Source organism: Cryptotermes secundus, unplaced genomic scaffold (genome assembly GCF_002891405.2).
Source record: "Cryptotermes secundus unplaced genomic scaffold, Csec_1.0 scaffold355, whole genome shotgun sequence".
Taxonomy (NCBI): domain Eukaryota; kingdom Metazoa; phylum Arthropoda; class Insecta; order Blattodea; family Kalotermitidae; genus Cryptotermes; species Cryptotermes secundus.
In genome coordinates, this window is record NW_019737088.1 from 787,428 (window position 1) to 813,214 (window position 25,787).

At 41.9% G+C, this 25,787-nt stretch overlaps 1 protein-coding gene across 3 annotated transcripts in view; it reads right to left on the reverse strand.

The window, feature by feature from the left end:
• The window catches only part of LOC111870072 (homeobox protein araucan), a 218,762-nt gene that overhangs the window by 67,044 nt on the left and 125,931 nt on the right, over positions 1-25,787 (reverse strand). For all 3 annotated transcript variants that reach the window (XM_023862050.2, XM_023862051.2, XM_023862052.2), the window contains exon 3: positions 6,896-7,014. In XM_023862050.2, the coding sequence (XP_023717818.1) occupies positions 6,896-7,014 (119 nt within the window). The remainder of the gene's footprint in view (positions 1-6,895; positions 7,015-25,787) is intronic.

A 25,787-nucleotide genomic window follows, 5' to 3' on the forward strand; every position in this document is an offset into this window, starting at 1 on the left:
GTACGAAGAATGTGACAATGTGTTTTTAAATGTTAAATTTTAGACTGGGTTCAGTGTGGCAGCAACGTTAAGAGTAGACACCTGATGATGGCCGATAGAGGCCGAAACATGTAGTGTAGAAAGAACAAGATCAAAGACATATAATATATATTGTTTGCACTTAGGACGGAGTTTGTATCATTTATCGTTTCTAGACACACTACTCGTACTAAGAATCAGATTTGTGGATTATTATTTTTTGTATGTACAACGTGAGACAGATGATAAACTGGTTCTCGCAAACCCCACAAATTGTTTTACCTGTCCGCGAAAATGTTGAAAACCAGTGATCTGTAGAGCCCTCCTCTTTCACGGACATTGAGAAACACAAAAGTTATGCGACAACATTTATCGTGCTTCGCCTGGATAGGTAGGTTGCTCCGTGTAAACATGGGCGATGGAGTCGTCCATGACAAGGACAGACACATCAAAGGAAGCCGCGCATCTTTTTCCGCGCAACCGATCTGAAGGTGAGCCCTTTCATTGGGTCGCTCTAATCTATTTTAGTCATTGGTTGAGTACTCTAACGCTGTTCATATCTTGCGTGATAACAGCCAGTCGGCAAGACGAAGCGTGACAGGAGTAAATATTGTCAAAGTGTAGGGCAGGCCGGCACTTCAGAAGGTCCGGGATTCAAAATTCGACTACTTCAAGCTGCTCCATTTCGAAATGTCCCTTGTCACTACAGAGGTCATTTAAAGACTTTCGATGACAATGCGTACGCACATCGGGAGTTACGAGTGCTTACGTCATACAGAGAAATTTAAACTCTTCTGAACGGTTAAGGATCAAGTTGTGAATCTACATTTTTCATCGGCTCTTCTGCCTTAAAGGCGAACATAAATGTTGAATTATATTACCACTTGAAACCGAAGTCGAAATTAGCATATTTTTCTACCTCACTCCCTTGCCCTTTACCCCAAGACTCATCGTACATGCAATATGTTCATGACATAAAAATCTGTAACTTCTAATTATTTGTAACACTTTGGGAATGACGAATATTATGATCAACTGAATCCAAGCAAAATACGAGTAAGGTTAATAATACATGCTTCTGTTTGTAGTTAATTTCATTTAGACGCTCGGACCAAGTTTCATAGCAGGAGGTGACTTCACCCTATGGGGCTCCCGGCTCACAACAACCAAAGGTAGAGAACTAGCAAACCTGATCCAGGAGAGAAATTACTCACTCTATCCTGTCAACCGGCGCTCCAACCTACTGGCCCACTGATCGCTCCAAAATTCCGGATCTCCTAGATTTTTTCATCACCGGAGGCATCTCCCCATCATACATGCATACAGAAGCTAGCTATGATCTCTCTTCTGATCACTCGCCTATACTAGCAACAATCACCACCCTCATCATTCACAGAAAGCCTCCGACTGGGTTACATAACAAAAGAACTAATTGGGAACATCATCGCACCGAAATTGAAGAAAACATAAACCTAAAAGGAAGCCTCCAAAACCCAACTGAAGTGGACGAGGTACTAACAAACTTAACAACTACGCTCACAAAGGCCGCTGAACAGGCAACCTCTAAGCTGCAAACTCATAATCAAGTCTCAAATATCATCTCAATCGAGATAAACAAACTAATAGCAGTCAAAAGACAAGCAAGAGTCAAGTGGCACCGAACACACGCACCGCAAGACAGAACAGCTGTAAATAGAACAACTAATCAGTTAAAAATTAAAAGTAGAGAAGAAAAGGCAGATCATTTCACGATTATGTCACCAGTCTCAATAGATTTGACAACACAATCTGGAAACCAATCAAACATCAAAGAAAACCTAAACATCAGGTACCCCCAATAAGAGATGAAACGGCACCCGGCCCAAAATGGGCCAGAAGCGACAAGGAAAAGACAATGCTGTTCACTCAACATCTTGCAAATGTATATACACCAAACGACACTGAAATAGATCCTGAAGTAGAAGAACAATTGTCAAACATCCCTGCGAACATACCGGGAATTAAAAACATCACCATAAGGGAAGTACAAAAAGAAATAAACCATCTAAAACTACGTAAAGCTCCAGGCATAGACCAAATTACCCCCAAAATGATAAAGGAATTGTCACAAAAAGCCGTACTGTTAATTACTTTCATCATCAGTGCTATCTTCAGAATAAACTACTGGCCGAAACAACTAAAAACTGCTGAAATAATCCTAATTCACAAACCAGGCAAAGACCCAACCAAAGTTGATTCATACCGACCTATAAGCTTACTCCCAGTTATTGCCAAGCTCCTCGAAAAACTCCTGATCCAAAGAATAAACAACGATCCCAAGACAGAAGACTGGTTACCATGACATCAATTTGGCTTTCGAGAACAACATTCAACTGTACAGCAAACACACAGAGTAGCCTATACCATAAACCAAGCACTCGATTGTGAAGAATACTGTACCTCCGTATTCCTAGATATAAAGCAGGCCTTCGATAAAGTCTAGCATAGAGGACTATTATATAAAATTAAACAGAATCTTCCCATCACTTATTTCAAATTGATGAAGTCCTACATCAACGACAGGGAATCCAGAGTAAGAATCAATCGAGCAATATCTATTAACTTTACTATAAAATTTGGGGTACCGCAAGGCAGTGTAGTAGGACCACTATTATACCTTCTCTATACGGCGGACCTACCAACCGATGAAAACACCACCACAGGAACCTTCGCAGATGATACAGTCATCCTAGCAACCAATGCAGATCCAGCAAAGGCCACCAGTATCCTACAAAACCACTTAAACCAAATACAAGCATGGCTACACAAATGGAAAATTAAACTAAACGAGGCTAAAACTATCCAAGTGAACTTCACGCTAAGGCTAGAGCATTGCCCACAAGTAAGGCTGTATAATAACAATATCCCACAGTCTCCAAGCGTTAAATATCTCGGAATCCATATGGATAGTAGACTCACTTGGAAAGACCACGTAATCACAAAACGCAAACAGACTTAAAACCAAGGAGCTAAACTGGTTAACAGGAAGAAGATCCAACCTCTCCATAGAAAACAAAGTCCTGCTCTATAAGACAATAATCAAACCAATCTGGGCTTACGGAATCAAGCTCTGGGGTTGCGCTAGCAAATCAAATATATCAATAATCCAGAGAAGCCAGTCAAAAATACTTCGAATTATAACAAATGCACCCTGGTATGTAAACAACCAAACGTTACATACAGATCTAAATATACCATACATCAAAGACGTCATCAGGGAAAAAAAGTACTACACACAACAAACTAACAATCACCCAAAGACATCCTACAGCCACTCGTTGAACCGCAGCACAATCGAAGCCTCCGAAGATACTGGCCAGCTGACCTAAAAGACAACTAAGAGGAACCTCCACTGGGGAAGGGACTCGTCACGTCATTAAAGAGCATCACAGCTCTTACGCCAGCAAACTAGCTCATAGGATTGTACATTCTGATTGCTTAATAAATGAATAAAAAAAGTTAATTTCATTTCTTCCAGTTACGAAATTTTTGTTGCAATTTCTGTAGCACAAATTCAAAATGCAATGGATAATAATACAGAAGTGGAAGAGAAAAAACTTGGGACTGTTTTAAATAAATACACATTAATGCTCACAGAAGCATGACACCTTAAACTGGAGTATATCTCTTCCGTCTTTTCGGAAAAGCGAAAGCTGCAAATGTCTGTTGTTTTTAAAAGTAAGCATCTTTTATTTCTCGTTTTCAGGAGGCAGTGGTTGGTATTTCTGCGGTTGCGTCTGGTGAAGCTGCGGTAAGCGATGCTCAGGCATTTCCTTGGCCTCATCCATATGTAACAGGCTTGTTCTTATCCTGTACTGGATATTACACGGAAAGGCATTTCTCTATTGAACTGTTTTGCTAGTCACTCCAAAGCAAGGATTTCTAGATAGAACTTAAGTAAGCTAAAGATAAAGCTACCCCTGTAACAGGCCGTGGAGGCCAATAGGGTTGTGAGACGTCGAGGCTCCTACACTTTCTAGACAATCGGCTCACAGATGGCGGTAAGGTTGTCGGCCTTACGCGCCAGCCACCCTTTAACCTCCAGGATGATTCCTGGTACTCATTTCTGTTAGAGGCTGAGTCGACCCCAGGGCCATAGTGCGACTGGAAGGTTAGGTCAACTGAAAAAAAAAATCCAGTGACATCGTGAATCGAACCCGAGATCTCCCGGCTTGTAGCATAGTGCCTCAACGTTTACATCTATCTACATGGTTAGTTAAAAATTAATTTTGAATTAAGAATGTTAGGCCTAGGTTTCAGTTTTCTGTTTCTGTTCATATTGTCCAATAGTTTAAACTGCGAGTACTGGAAAAGTATCGGGCATAACGTTCAAATATTCGCTCCGTCGCCTTGTTTGCAACTTTTGTAATTCTTAATAATAAAATAAATGTTCATTACAAAATGTATTTGCGCCTTTATAATTCAGTCACTCGAAATGTAATGTTTGTAATTGTAGTAATTATTGTCCACGTAAGTTATATGTAGACTTCATGCGGCGTTTATGTTATTTTATTTAAAGACCGGTAGTGTGTTGAAGGTCATTTAGCGCAATCATTCTGAATTTTACGTGAAATAGCGCTAGACTATCTCACAACAAAAGTCTGCATTATCGTCATATTGGTATTAACGGTGACAGGGAATTTATTACGACAACTAGCTTCTAACGGCATAATGTTCATGTAAAGCTTCACAAAATGTATACAAATTTGCTACAAAGTTTTTTTTTTGTGGGGGGGGGGACTGGCACACCCACGGCCATGATACCGTTAACATTTGAAAGGAAGGTAAATTAAACGTTGACTGGACGAGATAACTAAGTTTACTAACAGACATCGATTCTCCATGATGTAGAGTCTGCGTGTATGTTGAAAACTGGTATACGTTTGTCGGGTAAAGAACTTCTCGGCGCTATGGAACACCCAAGATTTTCTTTATGCGTTCATAAGGCCGCCAATGGACCTTATCTCGAACCAACTCAATTCATATCGGAAACTCACATCGTACGTTCGTATTTTAGTGTCACAGTCCCGTTCCCCCCTGCTTGGTTTTCATTTCAGTTTCATGTGCTGAATATCTCTCCCATATCCTCCCTGATCTGATGAGCCAAACATCTGGTGACGAGTATAAACTGAAAACTCATTTTATGTAATTCATCACCTGGTGCTTCCCCTTTCTAGAAGCCCACACAATCTTGTTGTGGAAAAGCCTCAATTCTCTCATCTGTTCTTCCCCTACAGCGAGAGACTACGGAGACCTAAAGTCTCTTATTAATTCCGAATTACTCAAAATTTCCTTGCTCTTAATATTACTGTAGGGGGGAATACATAAAAAAAGTCGTCAGCTGATTGCGATCATGTGAACCAGGCTTTGTATCGATGTTCTAGTGGGACTCGTGCAGTTTCGTACAAAACGCGTCACAGAAACGACAGATAACATCACAAAGCCACACTGTGTCCGTTGTTCCATGTTTTCGTTTCATTTTATAGATGTCTCTGTGTTACTGTTTTATTGATTTCAGTTGTAAACCAAGTGCCAACATGTAAAGGACATCATGCTATTATATTTATGTACAATATAAACACGGAATAACAACAAAAAAGGACAAAAGGAAAAAATTTCCCTTTCTTTTTCCACGGTGAGACGAAGAGGTTTCCCACAGCGCCACATGTGGCAATAGCGGACAAAACAATAGAGAAGCCAGAAGAATTGTTTGCCCCTGTGCTCAACTGTCAGTCTGTGATGGATCCGTACACAGATCGAAACTGTGGCGTTTGAGCACTCTTTACAATAACAACAAAATGAAGTCGGATGGGGCTATCTCAAGGGAACTGAAGAGAATGGTGAAGAAATTCGGTACCTTAAAAACTGTTAAATAGATTTTAATTATTTCCACACACTGTATCTAGACAGGTCTATATACAACGAAGTACAAAAATAATAAACTTTGGCTAACACAGAAGCAATACCCTACTTTTCGATGGTGTCATCGTGGTGTTGAGATACGTATTAAACCTAATCTCGAATGAGACCACATAGCATATCCTCTCTCTACAGTGACGTACCGTGTGTCATAATGGAAGATTCCATAAAATTAATCTGATTAATCTGCTCTTAATATTGTGACGTATAAACCTATTGCTAGGCAACGACTCGGCAAACACATTTCCGCGGAAGCGCACGCGCGCAATAAAAGGACGTCCACTGCCAGGCAATACATCAGTAAACAAGCATTCTCAGCCATAGAGAGGCTTTTTTTGCTGCGTGATCAGCGTGGAGGGGTTATAAAGGGGAAAAGGTCATTTGAGTTGGTTGTTGTCAGAAGATGAGAGAGTTCAGTTGAAGAAGAGTTCATCTTAGCAAGTTGTCGAGAATGTGGTCGACTTCTGGAGATGGCAGTCGAAGGTGATTGAGAATAAATGGCAAGAAATTAATTATAATGTGAAGACTTCATGTATAATTTGAAGTTACAGTGACATTGGTATAACTAATGTGTGAATATCCGTTGCCAGGATGAGACTACTGAAGACTGAGAACACTAGTGCTTGTGTAACGGTGAACTGCAAAGTGTGCAGAATAGCGATAGCGCTGTTTTGCCTGTAGTCCCGAGTTGTGTGAATGTATAAGGTGCAATAAATCCAATCATCGAAACCAAAACCCATCTATAAAGTCACACACCCCCCAAAACGTGACAATATTATTTAGAAATCAATAATTAACGATTATTGTGTTACCGATACCTACTTACGTCAAATTTACAATGCACTACAGGCTACAATGAAGTTCTGCGGCGGCGCAGTAGATCATACAACTAGATGTTGCACATACACAGTACACTCACCCGTAGGCTGCTAACGTGGGGTCGTACGGGTAGTAGCCGGTAGTGGGTTGAAGACCTGCACTCGTCCAAGCAGACATGTCTGCCGAGGAACTGCCGTCTTTCAGCGCATACGGGTTACTCTGCAAACATAATAATACAAATGAGATGACCATGTATATAATTAAACTTCCATGTTCAGGGTAGGCTTTACCACTTGGCACTGTCTCAGATGGTTAAGAACATTTTATAATTTTGTGGAAATTGAAAGATAAGCTTCTAACTGTATCCGATTCTGAATTAATCTATTATTCATTTTCCTATCGTCACAACCCATTTCTCTTGCAGATTATCCTGAGGTTTCTATTCATATCTTCCAAGCAGCAGATTTCAAAAGGCTTCTTGATTAGAACCCAACAAGTGCGTCTGTAAGCTAAATATTTAAAGACTTTGGTTCATTTTTCCATGAACACTCCATCTCTTTTATGTATTCTATTCTTCCCCTTTATGCAGTCACCAACAAGCGATGAGTTTGGAGGTTATGATAGCGCGCACATGGGCCGAGGATCTGTGTAACTGCAATAACTTCGAAATCATTTGATGATTTTCATCAACCATTGTTGGGACATCTTACCATTGGGACTTCATCCGTTTCGTTCCCTATCAATAAACTCACAATGATGGCAGGGGAAGTTTCTTAAGCAGGGGCAATAATATGAGATACCTGGACGTATTTCAGCCATGACAGCTCAGTCGGTATAGCGACTGGCTACAAGCTGGACGACAGACGGATCGGAGTTCCGAGTCCCGGTAGGATCAAATATTTTCTCTTCTCCACGTCGTCCAGACCGGTTCTGGGGTTCACCCAGCCTCGTAACCAATGGGTATCGGGGGCTCTGTCCCCGGGGTAAAGCGGTCGATCCGTGAAGCCGACCATTTACCTACAGCTAGTGCCGAGGTCAAGAAAATGTGGATCTACACATCCATTCCCCTATACGCCTTCATGGCGTAGTGCTTAATTAATTAAGCACAGGGACAACTTCACCTTTACAACCGGACATATAAGCTTCCAGTTTAATGGCAACAACTAATGAACCGTTTCAGCTAAGGATGCGGCATTTATTACAAAAAAATATACATGGAAATTTTACAAGAAGAAAGAACACAATTTAGTCCCGTAATTTAAGTTGGCAACTGAGAGAAAGTTTGACGTATATTACAACTTTTAGACAGAGGTAATGAATATGCCTACCAGCGTATACTTTCCACAGAAATATACTACAAATTTCTATAATTAGCTTGTAACTACTAACTTCTGTGTAGATGATTTTGGGTGGGATGATGAAAGTGACATCGTCATTACTAGGTTTTTATCCAGTTTAGCTCATTTACATAAATAGTTTTTACCACAAATTCGCTGTCCTTTATTTCAACTGAACCGGCGCAACGTACAGTAGGAAGACCCATACGGGCGCACATTCTTACTTGCCACAAATATAATATGAATGGTTGAGAAACGAAACCAGGCCGTGGGGATTCGTTGCGCTGACCACGCGACACCCTCTATCCGCTAAAGTTGGCACTAACTTCGCCGACAAGTGGCGGTCGCTTGGTCGGTATAGTTCGCTTGCGGACTACAGGCCACGGAGTTTTCGTTTTGTCGTTTGAGAAATGAAACCAGGACTGCGAGATAAAAGTCATAACCAGGAGCAACAAACGAATGCCAGACCAGAATACTGGTCTAAATTTGTCCTGCCGCTTCTTTTTGTTCTTCAGCAAATCTCGCAATAATTTATTTATATATAAATATAATTTATAGCTGGTTCCTCTGAATCACTCGATACAGTAGCCGGTTAGGCCAGGCTCCTCTCTCCCGTCATGCAGGTAGTGCCCCGACAGCACGCCAGCGGAGAGGCGGCCACAGAATCTGACTGTATCCAGAGGCGCAAATTAATTGCGAGGAATACCAACGCAACAGTAAGGCTATACGGGCAGACAAACGGACACTGTTTTCCCATCGCTCCTGTAGATTCTGTGTGTATGGTACTGCGAAAAGTGTCAATCCGTGCAGGTATGGGCACTGGACAGAGTCGCACGTAGAGTAGGAAGGAGTAGGATTTCTTTGGAGCTGATGTACGGCTTGTTAAGGGTTTGGCTGATCCTCCTTGGCGTGTGAACAGAAAACGATTGTGTTTTTTGCAGTCACCTAATCCAGTGACGGTGATTGTAATGTAAAAGGGTTACAATTACGCTATGCTTAATTGTCATGGATGAAGATGAATCTGAAAGTGGAGGTATAGCTCCATATATTCTTGCCATCGGCTATAGATGGAGGTATCAGGTTCATGCTGCTTGGAAAAGCCCCCCCCCCTCCCGTACGCATTCGGTAGGTATTTGGGTGGGCCCCAGAGTCGCCTGGATGCTGTGTCCCTGCCAGATATCGAATTCCGATTCTTCGGTTGCCCAGCCCTTAGTCTAGCTGCTATTGGAAAAGGAAAATTGTCACCTCTCATAAAACGTCTACTATGGGCATGATCACTATCAGGGCAAGTCTCTATATCCTGGCCATGCGCACTCTCAGGGCGCTCAGGGCTGTCCGTATTCTGGGCATGCGCACTATCCGGACTAGTCTCTATATCCTGGGCATGCGCACTCTCATGGCTACGTCTGTATTCTGGGCATGCACACTATCCGGACTAGTCTCTATATCCTAGGCATGCGCACTCTCAGGGCTACGTCTGTTTTCTGGGCATACGCACTATCCGGACTAGTCTCCATATCCTGGGCATGCGCACTCTCATGGCTACGTCTGTTTTCTGGGAATGCGCACTCTCAGGCATTTTTCTCGTTTATAGTGAATTTTGCATCAACAAACATTAACCTCGATATTAGGGCCGCGCCATAGCTCAAGTGGTTAGTCGCTGGCTTCCCACCGCGGCGGTCCTGGTTCGATCCCGGGTCTGGTCAAGTGGGATTTGTGGTGGAGAAAGTGGTGCTGGGGCAGGTTTTCTCAGAGTACTTCTGTTTCCCCTGCCAATCTTCATTCCACCAATTGCTCCACAATCACCCTCACCTATCATCTGGGGCTGGTACAATAGGCCTGAAGTGGCCGCAGTACAAGGAAGTTAGTCCCACACCTCTAGTAATAAAAATAAAAAAAACCCTCGATATTACAGGGAGCTAAGTGGTCAGTTCTACGCTCCGGCAGCTTTACCCACGGTGCGGGGAGAAAATATCCCAATGAACTCGGCAGCTCTGCTTTTGGCTTTATTCCCTATCTGTAACCACAACGGATCGTCCCATACGCAAGTAATACAAGTTCTGACATATGAATACAAACACCGTAATAAACACAATGAGGTTAGAACATACGAAAAAGAGTGTAAGCGAAAAGTGTAACAAGAAGGAAACCGTCGGACTACAGAGAGACATCAAGAAACCTTCATCATTAGCATTCTTATCAGTCAATTCCTCAATTCCATTCTTCGTGGGGTGAGACAGTCCATTTGGTACTGCGGCCACTTTTGGCCTACTATACGAGACCCGGACGATAGATGATGGTGATTGTGGAGCAACTGGTGGATTAAGATTGGTAGGACAAACCGAAATACTTGGAGAAAACCTGCCTCAGTGCCACTTTGTCCATCACAAATCCCACATGACTTGACCAGGCTCGCCGCGGTGGGAAGCCGGCGACTAACCGCCTGAGCTATGACACGGTCCTTTTACCCAACCGTAACACACAGAAAGAGGTCGAAATCTCCGTGAAACTTGAGAAACCTAGTTTTCAAAGGAAAAGGCACTATGACAGACGTGATGTAGTCAGTAGGGAGTGAATTTCATCCTTCCATTTCTGAAATAAGTTGTGACACCGTTTCCACCCCCTTGTGTTACAACCACTCCAATGCCTCCTTTTATAACTTCTTATTCTTCCATTCTGCTGACTACATACTTAGCCAGGGGTGTATAACATTTTCCAACAAACTTTGGTGGTGTAAGAGAGAGAACAAACATCACACTATAACGCATTATCGTGAACTTTCCTTTGAAGGGGTATACAATCTACATCTGTTGTTCAGATGTCAATAGAGATTCAAGATGACTACACAGCAGTACTGGCACGTCTGACATTTCTCTTTAGAGTCTGAGCAAGCTCATCGGCCAGGGTTTCAAATACCGTTATTTTGTATATATACGTATTTATATATTTTTTTCCAGTGTCGGACAGCATACGGAACAACGCATGTGCGGTAAGCTATCCCTGTAACAGGCCGTGAAGGCCCGTAGGTTTGGAAGACGTCAAGGCTCCCACATTTTCTACTCAATCAGCTCACAGAAGGCGGTGAGTTTGTCAGCCTTACGCGCTGGCAGCCCTTTACCCCCACAAATATTTCTGGTACTCATTTATGTTAGAGCCTGAGTCGACCTCAGGGCCATAGTGTATTGCGTGTAGCGACTTGAGTTCAAATATCTGAAACAGAATTCAGCATACGGAAGACAATGCGATATTGCGGCTGTAAACATCTGCTGTGAAGTGCCTTTCATGAAGTAACAGAAACGAGTACATGATAGTGAGGTCCTGTTCTTCGTAAGCACAGTTCACCTCTGAAGCTACAACTGGTGCCTACTGCATACCCCGCTCGGCTCACCTTTCTGGATGATGTACACACATATGCATACACATATATGTACAACAGTATGAAACTCCCCATTATGCACCTTTCTTTGCCTTTCGCATCACCATCATCATCATCATCATCACTTCATCGTTTCGGCGAATCGGATCTTGGTCTTTGTATGTCTCGTCTACAAGACGGACGATGTTTCTGTTTCTACGCTGCCTGTATTCGACTCATTTCGTACATCGTCATTTCTTTGTGGAGATGTCCCAGTGCAACCTTTGGCAGTGCCTGGATATTTAAATTCTGTTCCAGTCTATCTTATTGCAATGACAAGGTGTACCTATATTTATATTGTCACGTGCTAGTGACTAGACACAGGATCTGAAATGATAATTGAATTTATTGTTCGCTTATAACTTCACTGATTTAAGCACTCTGCAGTTCATTATAACTAGAGCACACATTAATTTTTCTGTTTTTTCCAATAGTCGTTGCTAGGAAGCGGCTGCTAATAATGCAACTCAAGAGTGACAACTAACCACACTCTAAATTTTCCCCGCTGGTCCTCGCTAGTCTCGGAACGGACCGCACAGAAAACGACAGTTTCAACAGTTTATTGTTGCGCGGTGATTCGTTGCTGTAGAAAAGTGTTTACCAGGGGTTTCCCAGAAATGACAGCCCTCTGTTACGTCTTTCAGTGGCAATGTCACAATGTTAATTCGTAACTTAAGGTATCTTTACTTTGTTCAGCCCTGTACTCAGGACAGCAGTAGGCAGTTCCTACTGGGAGGGTGAGATTGATTTGTAGGAGGAAAGAAGACGAAATAATACTTGGAAAGTTCTACCTACGCAGTGGAGGCTTGGTTATCCACACGATACCCATGTATCATTTTTTGTAGAACATGTCGAAACCATTAAAAAACATATGTAACTGTTATGAAAGGAAGATAGAAATGTAGCTACTCAGGAAAATACCTCAAAATAATGAGTAAGAGAAACGTTTTTTTAAAGAAACTCCCTTCATGCAGTTATTAAATAAAACCGTTCCCTTCACAAATATTATTACGTGTGCATGTGAAAATAATCGAGACTAACAAAAGCTACAGACAACTCTTCGCATGTCACGCATGAGATATCACGCTTAGAACTGTTATCTTTGTTCGGTATGTCCTTAGTGTTTGAGAATAAAAATACCCTGCCTTTTCTTGCCTTAACTCTGATTTGTTAGTTACTATCGAAACGTTTTTCAGCTTCGGAGAAAACATGCTATGATAAGTTTTAAAGATAATTATACAGTCTCTTCTTTTTCTTCTTCTTCTTCTTCTTCTTCTTCTATTGCTCCCACTTCGAGCACAGAACATCAGAGATATCAGACGTCAACAGTGAACAACGTTAACATCTGCATATTTAACGGTAAATTTCGTTATTGTAATTAACCGGGTTCAGTCTCACACTGAAGAGTTGTTGGGCCTAACTGCTCGGTACCTTTGACGAATGTCGGTACTTAGGGAGTTAAAGGGCCGATCACCCTGCAGTGGACTCTAAGAATTCTGCACCCACGTTAAACCGAGGTCGCAGCAACCCTAATTGAATAGCACAACAAAAAAGTCGGTGCCTTCAAAAATTACAAAATTAAGCCAATTATTTTATTTCCTTGCAGGAAAAAAAAATGGATGCTTGTGAAACATGGTACTATGTGTCACTTTATCTGCCCTCTAGATGGAGAAAAATTGAACCCTGTAACTGCCTGACCCGAGCCCCATGTGTAGTCGAAAGTTCTCGGGTTCCGGTTGTTGTTTATATGTAAAATGTATCTATAAATCTTTTGAATTAAAGCTTTACTAAAAGGAATCAAATTTTGTATCTGAAAACCAGTAATCCATTCGATGGATCGAACACATCACTGAATCGGTTCGGATTATCGAGGCTGCGCCGTTGTCTCGGATGAAATTACGTATGGATAATACTCGACAACTACAGATATTTTCTGTTGAAAGTACAGAATTTTGATGCCGATATGGTTATTTTTAGTAATAATACATATAGGAATATAACTTTATTTGTTCATTACCTCCTACTTCAATTCACAATGGAATCACAGAGGGCGGTACCGAAAAACCCAAATACAGCAGCTGAAATTATTATAATCTTCAAGGAATGCATCTTATTGTGCTAATGTATAACAAATTTTTTTATCCGTCACAACACAACAAAATCTCAATAGTGTCATTCACATAAAGTGTGTTTATTATAATTTTAAACCTTATTAACTTATTGTTTATATTTTATGAATATCTGTAAGCATTCAAAAATTTTCAATATGTTTTAATATGAAGAAAGCACTCTTCTGGGATGTGTCACCGTGTAGATGTGGTGTTAACCAACGTTTCTGAGGAACGTATCGCCTCCATCTTCAGGGTAGGAGGAAAAATAAGAAAATCCGCAAGCGAAGAGACTGCGATGTTCCTCCCAAACGTCGGTTAACACCACATCTACACGGTTCCACATCCCAGAAGACTGCTTTCTTCATAGTCACCGCAGTGAAAACCTCAAATCTTACATGTTATAATATGTTTAAACATATGGTGATCATTCTGACAATGTTGAATGTATTGACTACTTACAGATCCAGATACAATGATCATTGTAATAATGTAATACATGTAATGTTATATTTTAGCGTCCTGTTGCACTGATTTATGTCCATGATTTATTCTGACCGTCTTACAGTGCATACATCTATTCACCTTACTCTTCTCTCTTGCACTACATGTTTCAGCACACGCAGTCACAGGAGCGAGACACAACACAAAGCACAATACACACAAGAAGGTAGGAAGAATACTCCGATAGAAGAAGACAGGTGTGACTCGCGTATTGAGATACGACATAAGGATGACAAATCCTGAACAGTTTTAATATTTTTAATATTTAAAATTTATCAATATATATGACGAATATATATTTTAGTTATTTTAGTATAAAGACAACAGGGCATGCAATGAAATAGTTCGACGTACATAGAAAAGCACCTGAAGATGGCACTTTTGTGCTGAAACATGTAGTGCAAGAGAGAAGAGTAAGGTGAATAAATGTATGCACTGTAAGACGGTCAGAATATCATGGACATAATACATGTACTTATGTGAAACGCAAATCAATAGCTTAAGAAAATTCCTATTGGTGCATATTTGCCCGATGCTGGCAATTTAATGAGCTGACACATGTAGCACGTTATACCACTTAGATCAATAAACTCAGTACACACTTCATGTGAATGAGAGTAATATAGAGTTGTGTTGTGACGGATAAAAAAAACATTTGTTATGGAAGTTATTACAGTTTCAGAACCGCTTCTCACAAGTTCCACTAAGTAGGCAGTTTACATACACAGAAAAGCTCCCGCCTGTGCGAGTTACGTCACACAGTTCTGCGCATGACTTGTCCGAATGGGCAGTATCCTGTTAAGCAGACGTCAGAATATAACATTTAATCAGCTGATCCCAGTCTGTATGCCTAGATGCTCCAGTGGCGGTGATATTCAAAAGTGCATCTTTGATAAACGGGTCTGGATTATGCAGACTGCTTGAAACGGAATGACAACGGACACCATGATGTCTTATCAGCAGCACTGAACGTCTAGGCTCCCCTTTCAGTCGGTCGGCTTGTCGGCACGTTTTCAGAACACAGAGACATCTGTGGCCCAGTATCTCACTGGCCGGACCCATTCGAACCTCTATCACGGACTTGCTGTCACCCAATCCACGGCTCTTCCGCCTTCCCGCTATCTTCTTTTTCAACAGCAGCATTCTCGCATAAGGAGACTGCTTGTCTATAATAATAACAAAAATAATAAATTTTTTTTATTATTTATGTGCTGAGCCAACAGCCGCAAGGCCAATTACAGACTGCACAGTGTAGATACAGGTAGTTACATACTGGACATCATCATCAGTAATCTGTCAAGAAGACAGGTCCACAGTCTCTTCCAAAAGAGTTCCTCCACTTAATGCGATCTAGAGCTTTCTCCTTCAAATGACAGTATCCTCTTTTGTCCCCAAGGTCATCCAGCATCTTCATACATCCTCTCCTCTATTTTTCCTTCAATAACTTCTTTTAGAAGGCAGTTTCTGCGTAAAACGTGACCAATCCATTTAGCCTTCCGTTTTATTTCGTGTAGGATATTCCTCTGCTCACTGACTCTAATTAACACAACACAAAATAAATTCAAAAGACTAATTAAAGGTAAGCAATGGAGGAAAAACATATTATTATTACTTGTGCAGGGTAACATGGTCAAGAAATTCTTTAAACTTTCATGAAATTCGAAGTTTCATTACCGTATTCACAAAAGTCCTCCACTTAAAAATTATCTTGACCCAGATGACTCCAGTCGACGCCTTCCTGAACTATTCCTCTAAGATCCATTCTAATGTTATCCTTAATTTAAACCTAAGTTTCGGAAGTTTTCCTTTCCCTTCTCATATAATATTCTTTTATGTATTTCTCGTTCCACCCATCGTGTCCTTTGTTTTATTTACTCTAATATTTGGCGTTTGGTGAAGATCTGAAATTACGAGGTTCCTCACGGCGCAGTTTTTTTTTTCCAGCTCCTGTTACTTAAATATTTTATATTCTCAAACAATCTCATTCCACGTTACTTTCCGTCGGAAGAGAGTACCGAATTTCAGACTCACATAAATCTCCAGTTAAGACTCAACTTACAGTCCATAGGTGTACACTATAACATTTAGGTTCTTTGACAGGGACGTGAAATCAAAGGATTCCGAACTGAATGGTGTTACGCAATCACCGAATTTAATCTGGTCTCTAAATTCATAAAATATAAAATTCGGCGTTAATGTGACCGAGGCCCGTTACCGCCATTAACAAATATTTGAACTCTTTACATATTTTCGAAGGATTTGTTCGGTATTTTTGCATTCTCATTTTCAGAAAAGTAAGTTAGAATTGTCTGCGCCCTAATAAGGAACACCCGGATGTGCAGCTGTGATTGTTGCTTTATCTGCGCTGCCGTTTTTGTTCGTACTTCTGCAAAACATTCATTTTCGTGTTCCCTGTAAAATCAGAACACGGCGAACACATGCTTCGGTGTAGCAACAAAGTTATCGACATTAAACTGAAGGATATGACAATGTGAATCACTGCCAGATAAGAAATAACAGTGTAATTATTGGAAAACATAGATTGCCCGTAAGCTTATCTACCGCCATTTTGTGGTGCCAGCTCTCAACTGATTTCTTAATCAACCTTTGTTTCGTGTGAATTACACCAGATGGAGCTGATGTTCAAGTAATAATACATCGGCACTGATTTGTACGAAAACTGCATATAACGCTCATAAAGAGTTGTATGAGGAAATTGTATTTTTTTTTTAATTCCAAAGAGGGTAACATTCCCCTTCCCCCACGACAAAATTTGAATTATGGGGATTTATGAGAACAAATATTTCGCTGATTTCAGTAAATAAGGCTCAAAATTTCTACAGTGTCACCTATTACTTACATTAAAGAGTTTCAGTTTTTCTTTAATATATCAAACTCAAAGTCACACTGCGACTGACGGTGTCAGATTTTCTCTTCACCTTTTCATATTGTTACATGTACACTCATTGCTAGTCAACGCGTTAGTTAGTTATTGGAGAGGGTGGGTTTCCCCATGCGCTTAGACCAGTATTGGTCCATTGTGCTTCCCTCTATGATATTCTACCAGTCTCTATACCCTACCGATATTGGTGCGTGCCATCAGTCCCGACCGAGCCAGCGACTTCGGCCTCTACTGGCTTGGCGGTATCTATAATGCTTCCCCCATCTATCAGAGGCGTTAGAGACTAGACTACTGTTGGGCGGGAAACGTCCTGAATTTGGCTCAGTGACCTCCTTTGGAGATACGAGATTCTTTTACGTGCCGTAAAGCTACGACACGGGACCCACGGCTTAAAGTCCCTCCCGGAGGACTTGTTCCCTGAATTTTTCCGCCCTTAAAAATTCCACGACCTCCGCCGGGTTTGAACCCGCGTACCACGAGTCATGAGGTGGGAACGTTACCTCCAGACTACGGAGGCCGCTTAGGCAACGGGTTAGTAAACACGCTCCTGCAGAAGCAAACGCGAGGAACAACAGGACGAGTGTTGCTAGGCAACGAAGCTGTAAACACCCATTCTTAACAATAGAAGACGGTGTTTTCCACGGTGTCCGAGCAGGGAAGTTATTTTGAAGACATTCGGCACTACAAGAAGAATTGGAAGTCGGCCTGTGAAGGCTTAACGTATGATTTGAAGACTTTATGTGTGCTGTAGTGCAATATATACAATGCGATAATCACAGTTCCCGTGTTAAGATCCGCTGCCAGGAAACGGATAAGGAAAACTCTGCAGAGGAACAGCCATAGTTGAGATCTATTACCTAGCAACGACTAAGCAACCAGACGTTGAAGACGTTATTTGTGTTATGATTACAGTAATCCTTAGAGCGTTATAATTAATAGATACGACTTGTGAACATCCAATAAATCGATTCGCCAATCCAGACCCGGGTTATTAGTCGCCGATGCACGTGACAATATTCTATGCAACGTCTCACAATTCCTATCGTACTCCAAAGCTCCCGGTTCAAATACCGTAAGGGATATGACTTTGGCATTAATCGTTCATTCTGCTATTTGTTCCTATGTTTTTCAGTCGGAATTTTAGTTCATTCGGAATATTCTTTAAATTTGTGGAAAAATTCAGAAGTGGAACACGAGACACAAAATAAGAATAAAAGCAGTAGAAATGAGAAATCTAAGACTGTCAGCTGGACCCACAGATGCTGAGATACGTGAGAAACTTAAGGCTACGAGTATAGTTCAAAAGATTACTTAATATTTATGGTAAGAGAGATGTGTACAGACCATGTCAAGTCACACAGCTGAATAGTGTGGAATCTAAGAAGAAGAGTAAGAGGAAGAACCAGAGAAAAGATTTTCTGGGCCGGTATAGGAAGAGAGACGCATAATCAGATAAAACGTGAAGAGACGATTTTAAATTGAAGAAAAAAGAAGGAAGTCACTTTTGAAGAAGGGAAATGTTTTATTATAGTATTACTAGTCAAACTGAACCCCACTGATCATATTTTACTACACAAATAGGGGCAGAAGTAGAGAGAGGGGGATAACACTGTGATCCACAAAAATGTGTATAGTAATTGTTTATGCACATCTGCTTACTTTCCTAAAAACTCTTCGAGATTTCTGCAAAAAGCAAACAACTTCCAACTCATCTAAAGCAGAGATGAAATGTTTAAAAAGGGGACATGTCATTAGCATACATGGAAATGTTAGCGTCATCTGTTTCCTCCTATTTAAGGTCAGATATTTTTTACTCCTCGTTAATAACAGAAATCACTTATTAGAGACATATTTTTCCCCATGTTTACGTAAGCTTCAAGTCCTCATAGAGCCAATCATTCATGACGGATGTCAAAATTACTGAGGAGCCTCTTCCCCTCCCTCAAATTCGCCTCCTCCTTATATTAAACACTTTGCTTTGCTTTTCCCTTCAGCCTCTGTGGTTCAGCAAATATTGACAGATGCATCTGTGTCGACAGATTAACACACGAACCATCTTTCTGAAGTACGGACCATCGATCATCATTACACAGATGAATTAAAAGAGCAAACACTGATAATCCTCTAGAACACTTACGTACCAGTAAGAGGTCATTTGAAAACGCAGTACTAAACATGTTCTAGAACACAGGCCATTAAACAAGACCTCATTGTGTAACCGTAATGTCCTCTTGTGTAATAGCACAATCTTCTCGGGTCACTGGGTATCTTGACCGATTTCCAACTATTTGCAGAAACTACAGATGTCTGTCACATGGGTACCGGTAGGTATGAACGTGAGGGTGTAACTGGAGAGTGTGGACAACAGAAAGTGATGTGCTTCCTAACTTATGGCGATTAAATTCGGGAGGACGAGAAAGTAGGAGACATAAAACAAACAAAAAACAAACTCCGTTGTTTTAGTCCGCAAGGGAACTATACCGACCGAGCGACCGCCACTTGTCGGCGAAGTTAGTGCCAATTTTTGTGGACAGAGGGTGTCACGTGGTCAGCGCAACGGGTCCCCACGGCCGTTAATTTCGGTTTTCTACACCGGAGCCGCTATTTTCTTGAAATAGCTCCTCAGTTATCCTCACGAGGCTGAGTAGACATCTAGCACTCATGGGCGAAATGTAAATCTGTCCCTGTAACAGGCCGTGAAGGCCCACAGGGCTGTGAGACTTCGAGGCTACCACATTTTCTAGACAATCGGCTTACAGATGGCGGTGTGGCTGTCAGCCTTAAGCGCCGTCCGCCCTTTACCCCCAGGAATACTTCCTGGTACTCATTTCTGTTAGAGGCTGAGTCAACCCCAGGGCCACAGTGTGGCTGCATACAAACTGATTGAAAAGTTAAGCGGGCACATGTCACAAGAACAGCCACCCCAAGAGATCTGGACCGCAGGATAATAATAAACTGAATCTTAAATAGGTCATGAAAGTGTCGATGGGATTCAGCCGACTTGGGATAGGGACCGAGGTCAAGCTCTTTTGAACAAGCCGATGAACCTTCCTGTCATATAAAGAGGGATTCTTTTTGGAAGTAAACTAAACTAACCTAAGCTACACTTTGTATGCTCATGCAAAGGCCTAGAATGAACATTTTAAACGGGAGTGACAGGGAGAGAGCGAAATCTATGTTTGGAATAAGCTGCGGCCTCTTTACCCCTGCAAGGGAGTCCCTGGTATCCACGGGTGGTCCTCTGGGCGCAGATGCAGCGAACTGAAAAAATGTTAAAATGAATTCTAGAATTTACTGAGTTATTTCGACTCAGGTCAACTTCATATATGAAAATAATATATAAAAAAGTCACGCTTTTATGCAACAGCGTGATAAATCTCAATGTAATTCATTGCAGTTGAATCGTCTAATGATGCAGCCCTCTGCCAGCACGAATGAAACCAGACTGGGGCGTAACCCCAGATGTCTGTGTTGACGGAGTGTGAACTGGAGAGGATACAGCCAGGGGCAATTCATCTTTTCCCACTCCTTCGCACTTATCCTTTCATTTTTTCCCCACCAATCTCTCATTTCTTTCTTGCCGCTGTAAGGACACCCTCTTCAATCTCTCACCCTCAAAGAAAGATTTACACGCCCCGTCCTGGGGGATGCGAGAGGAGAAATAGCTCGTACGCAGAGATTGCGAGGAGCCGGGAAGTGGTGATCAAACTGAGACGCATGGCCAGACGAGGCCCTGTTGGAAGTTATGAAGTTATCTGCTCCGCGTTAGAGCGCAGGAGCCGGCTACTGTTTCACAGAAACTTAAGAAACCCACGAAGCAGATTAGAAAGTTTGATGACATGAAAGAGAAGCTCACAGATAAGAGACAGAAAGCAGAAAGAACGAAATTTGTTCGAAATTGTTACGCCTGGGAATGATATTTCTCTCCATTCAAGTAGCTCCTCCATTATCCTCACGAGGCTGAGTGGATCCCGTTCCAGACCCACCACTTCTCAGAAAATCTGGTAGCGCCGGGAATCGAACCAGGAACTCTGACCACTGGACCACAGAGGCGGCCGAAACACTGTAAATGCTTACAGATATTTAAGGAGCGTCACTGTCTAGGCTCCACATTATCAGTTGAAGGAGAACGGAAATACGCGCCAAGCTGGAAGTAAAGACCAAAATGGCGGTTGGTAGACAGCGGTGTAAAAGCAACAAGGATCTCTTATTACACAGAGGCCAAACCGACTGGAGTAGCTTCAAATGGATGCATAAAGTTGAGGAGCAAGAACAAGCTTACTGTGGCTGGAGCACAGAACAATAGGTTGGGTTAATTTTATAGTCCATCATGTTCACGAGGTTTTCACTGCCCCCCCCCAGACGGATGGAAGAATTTCACGCCGTAGCACACTGTATTTATGTCTCCGAGCCTGCCTGCCGTTAAAGTCATTGATCGCTAGCGACGGACTGGTTCAAGCTGTGTGTATGTTATGTCCTCACGCAAGAGCAATTTTCGCGTCCTTACACAGATGGCAGGCATCTCCGTGTTCAAAATTGTGCCATGTGAACGAAATTTCGCTGTTTCAACATAGAAAAGGGGGGGGGGACGGTGAAGATGTGAATGGGGCACAAGATTAAGATACGAAAAAAAAAATGATCCCTCGTTGAAATTTAACGCGCTTTTCCACAAGAAAATTGTCACTTCATCGGTTAGTCTCCACCGGCACACTCCCCGTGTACCTTTCAAATGCTGTGCTTAAACGCACACACCAGTTCATTTTCAATTTACAAATTTTCTGTGTGGACGTTTGAATGTCGCGGATATGTCTTGAAATAATTTATCCGTCAGTTCTGAATTAATTTTGTTACTATAATGTCAGTTAAATAAACTTCTTCTATGAAACATTTCAAACTATTAATCTGGGCATTTTAAAATAGTTGTTGCTAAACTAATACACACAAAATTAGTTTTAAAACGAAAGCCATCATTGACTGGACGAATAAGCTGATTCTCCTCGTTTTCCTCCTCCTATCGTCAGTGTATTGGTCTCTTAAGCCTCGTCTGACTCCTATAGCTGTTTTTCCAATCGGTTTATGCTGAAGAGCGAGTTCTGAAAATCTGTCAGTGTCCATTTCGGTCATGTCGGTTAACCTATTTCCTCTGCAATCAACTATTCTTCCGTCCTGGATACCTTCATTTTCACGTCTGTGTAATTTGTTGGTACGTCTCATGGTAACTCTTCAAAATTTCGTTACCGCTCTGTAGGATTTGAGTTTCTCACAGCGGTAGTTATGAACACTACTACCTTCTGGGATATGATGCCGTGCAGTCTGCTGAAAGTTAACCGAAGTTTCGGAGGAATATATAGCCTCCATCTTCAGGAATTTTCAACATACTACACGACGCTATATCCCAGAAAATTATTACCGCTGCTTAAATTCTGGAAATATTTTTTTGTAACCCAAGCTTCATCTTCATATACTCGGAAAAGTGCGGGAACTGCCACTTCTTTACAAAACTTCAACTTTGTCTCCTTCCTTTGGGTAGGCATACTTGTCGTTTTAATGTCTTCTTTTACTGTCCCGCATACTCCTGATGCCAATGTGTTTTATTGTTCATATCATTAGTCAGTTTAATAAGGAATGTCACTTCCCAGGCAGCATAAACTGCAAAACTGGTTCTGTAACAGTATTCAAAGCCCCCGTATCCCTCCCTATAAATCATATTCTTAATTTGTTGTCTCGAGAGTGAAATGAGTTAAACAATAATTTCAGAGACCATGCACACACACAAGAGTAAAATATTACGATGGGTTTTGGGGACATTTTTATTTGCGGCGGTTGGATCGTTTGCAATGGAGGGCTTTTGTAGTAGCTGTACTGAACTGAGTTCCGCTATCGAAGTGTTATTTAATTAGCTGGGGCTAGAAAACCAACAAATCAACGAAAGTTTCCAAATTGATAATACCATGGCCGTATAAGTTCCAGAACGAAATTTATTCAATCGAGTCCTTTCATTTGCCACCCCTGGGCATGCGCATTGCGTCACACGCTCGGAATGATTTGTTGTGGTAGCAGACGTAATGGGGGCGCTACCACCAAGACGCGGTGGTAACACGCAGGCCGGGGCGAAGGGGCCCAGTTTTTACGTCTCCTGATTGAGTGAGTGACTTGTTAAATGAGCCAACAGTAAAGCCCCCACCCTTTCTCGCATTTAATCAAATATATACACCCCAGCGATAGCATTTAGACACGACCGGAGGACAGTACATGCACCGTGTAATGAGAGTTTTAGGGAACAGTATTTCAGAGTTAGCGGAGAACTACATAAACATTTTTACATCGCTGTAAGGGGTGCCTCTTTTCAGAGGTTTAGTACGTAATCGCTTGCCCTTGATGGCGCGAAATGGCATTTGTATTTCTTGTCTTGTTCTGTACTCACTCTTAAATTCTCACAGGGCGTTGTGTGTGTTATGGCCAAATTCTCAGGTAGTCGAAATTAAAATAGATGCCGTATTTGTACCTAAGTCCGTGGAGCAGGGTTCTCCTTGAAAGCTTACGGTCGCTCAATCCCAAATTTCATTACAATGTTCTTAGGGTTTATTCGACTTGACATTAGTCTGTTAGCACCTACTCACGCTGGTTCCGCTTTCACGGATTTTCTTCTTTTTTCTTCTACCCTAAAGACGGATACGATACCTTCCTCCGAAACGTCGGTTAACACAACGTCTACACGGCGCCACATCCCAGACGACTGCTTTCTTCATAGGTCACACAACCCCTCCCCCGAGCCAACTGAATCTATTTCACGACCATACATACAGCTTAGTTACTTAGAACATCTAATACGTATTACCCACCAATAGGTCAGTCCCGTGGTCTCTTCCCTTGAAGTTTTCTAATTAAAGTTCTGCACATCGTCTTCACCGCGCGTACTTATTGTTCAACGACGCTGTCAGCACGCACTAAGTCTTCTCAGTATGCTGTATATTCACTGGTTGTCGCCTAATAACGGCTTCCAATGACGTAGCTACCTCAGCTTCCGTGTTCACGCCCTTACTTGTCGACGACCGTCTCAAAACTAACTAAATTCTTGACTTGTCTGCTTATAAACACCTCGGCTCGGACCACACAGAAAACATCACAATTTTTTCTATTGTCGCGTAAGGCATCTGTCGCACTGTCCGCGTATAGAACATCGCTTCCAATTTAATCCATTGGTGCGTGTTAGGAATCTTTTGCCTACCAACGGGCGCTGTTTACACAGTCGTTACTTAGCAACGGGTCTACATGCTACATTAAGACGATCAGTGAAGGAGTGTTTGCGGAAAGACGTGGCTGTAACCAGTTTGGGGCGAGATATGAACCCGGATTCTCCCAAATATATAACAGGTGAGCAACCCACTCCATCGTGGTGTCAGGTTTGTGTGCGTTGAGTATAACAGACTCATTTCCGTTCCATATAATCGCCTTCGACTCAGGCCTTAAGATAAAAACAAGGCGTCTGATTGGTTGATTGCTTTGTTGATTGATCAGCAGTGTAAATGAGCCAATGCAAATTGCGGGCTTGCACCCAATACCCACTATCACCGCGGTTCACAGCACTTAAACAAGGGCAAGAGAACATGTATATGAAAGTAATGATCAATCAGCTGATATGTCACAAGGAACATATCTCTGCTTCCATCATGTACAGTTTTCCCAACATTTAATGCTGCACCTGCATGATATGAGGTAGGCTTCCTGCCACTAAGGAAAAAAGGCAGAATGTAATTCCCGTTGCGTAGTGATAACATACTAATGGAATAGATTTAACTGAACTGATGATCGATTATAAGTTGTACTGCGTGTTACCGGGGTAGCGCAGTCGGTATAGCGACTGCCTGTGGGTTGGACAACCAAGAGGTCGGAGTTCGAGTCCGGTAGGGTCAGAATTTTCTCTTCTCCCTAACATCCAGACCGGCTATGGGGCTCACACAGCATCCTATCGAATAAGAGCGGGGGGCCCTTATCCCGGGGGTAAAGCGGCAGGGGAGTGAAGCTGACCACTCACCTTCCAACTAGTGCTGAGGTCAAGAAAACGTGGATCTATACATCCACTCCCCCATACGCCTTCATGACGTAGTGCTTAATTAAGCACCGGGACAAATTAACCGTTACCTTTTACCATACCACCACCATATATCATGTGCGGGTAAATTTGTAGGCACGAGTAATGCCATTATTTAATGCAAGTGATGGTGAAATCATAATGAGAACAATAAATGATTATTTTGGTATTTATATTGTTCCTCAGAATTAGGGGAAATGAGTAGGATATAAATGCGACCTGCTAGATGATCTGAAATCGTGCTTTGGTGTTGGCAATGTCAAGCCCTCAGTTCCACAAATCCACTGGATACACACAGACATATCTGTTCCCGGTCTTTCACAAGCCAGCCCCCGTGTGATGTCTGCACAGCTGTGAATTGGACTGGCGCTGAATTTAAATCTGCTTGTAGCAAACGCGACCTGATTTAAACATGTTCTAATGGACCTCCACTTTGCTCTAACGGTATGTTGCTTTTGTTGTTACTACACTGCAACAACACAATTACTTCACAGTGCAAGTACCAACCGGTAATATTACTTCACAATAACGTGATTTCATAATTACTCAGTTTTTGGGCTTTGTACATCTTCCGGTATTCTAGAAACTAGAAAATAAGTTTCGGAAACTCGATCTGTTTCCGTTCTCATGTGAG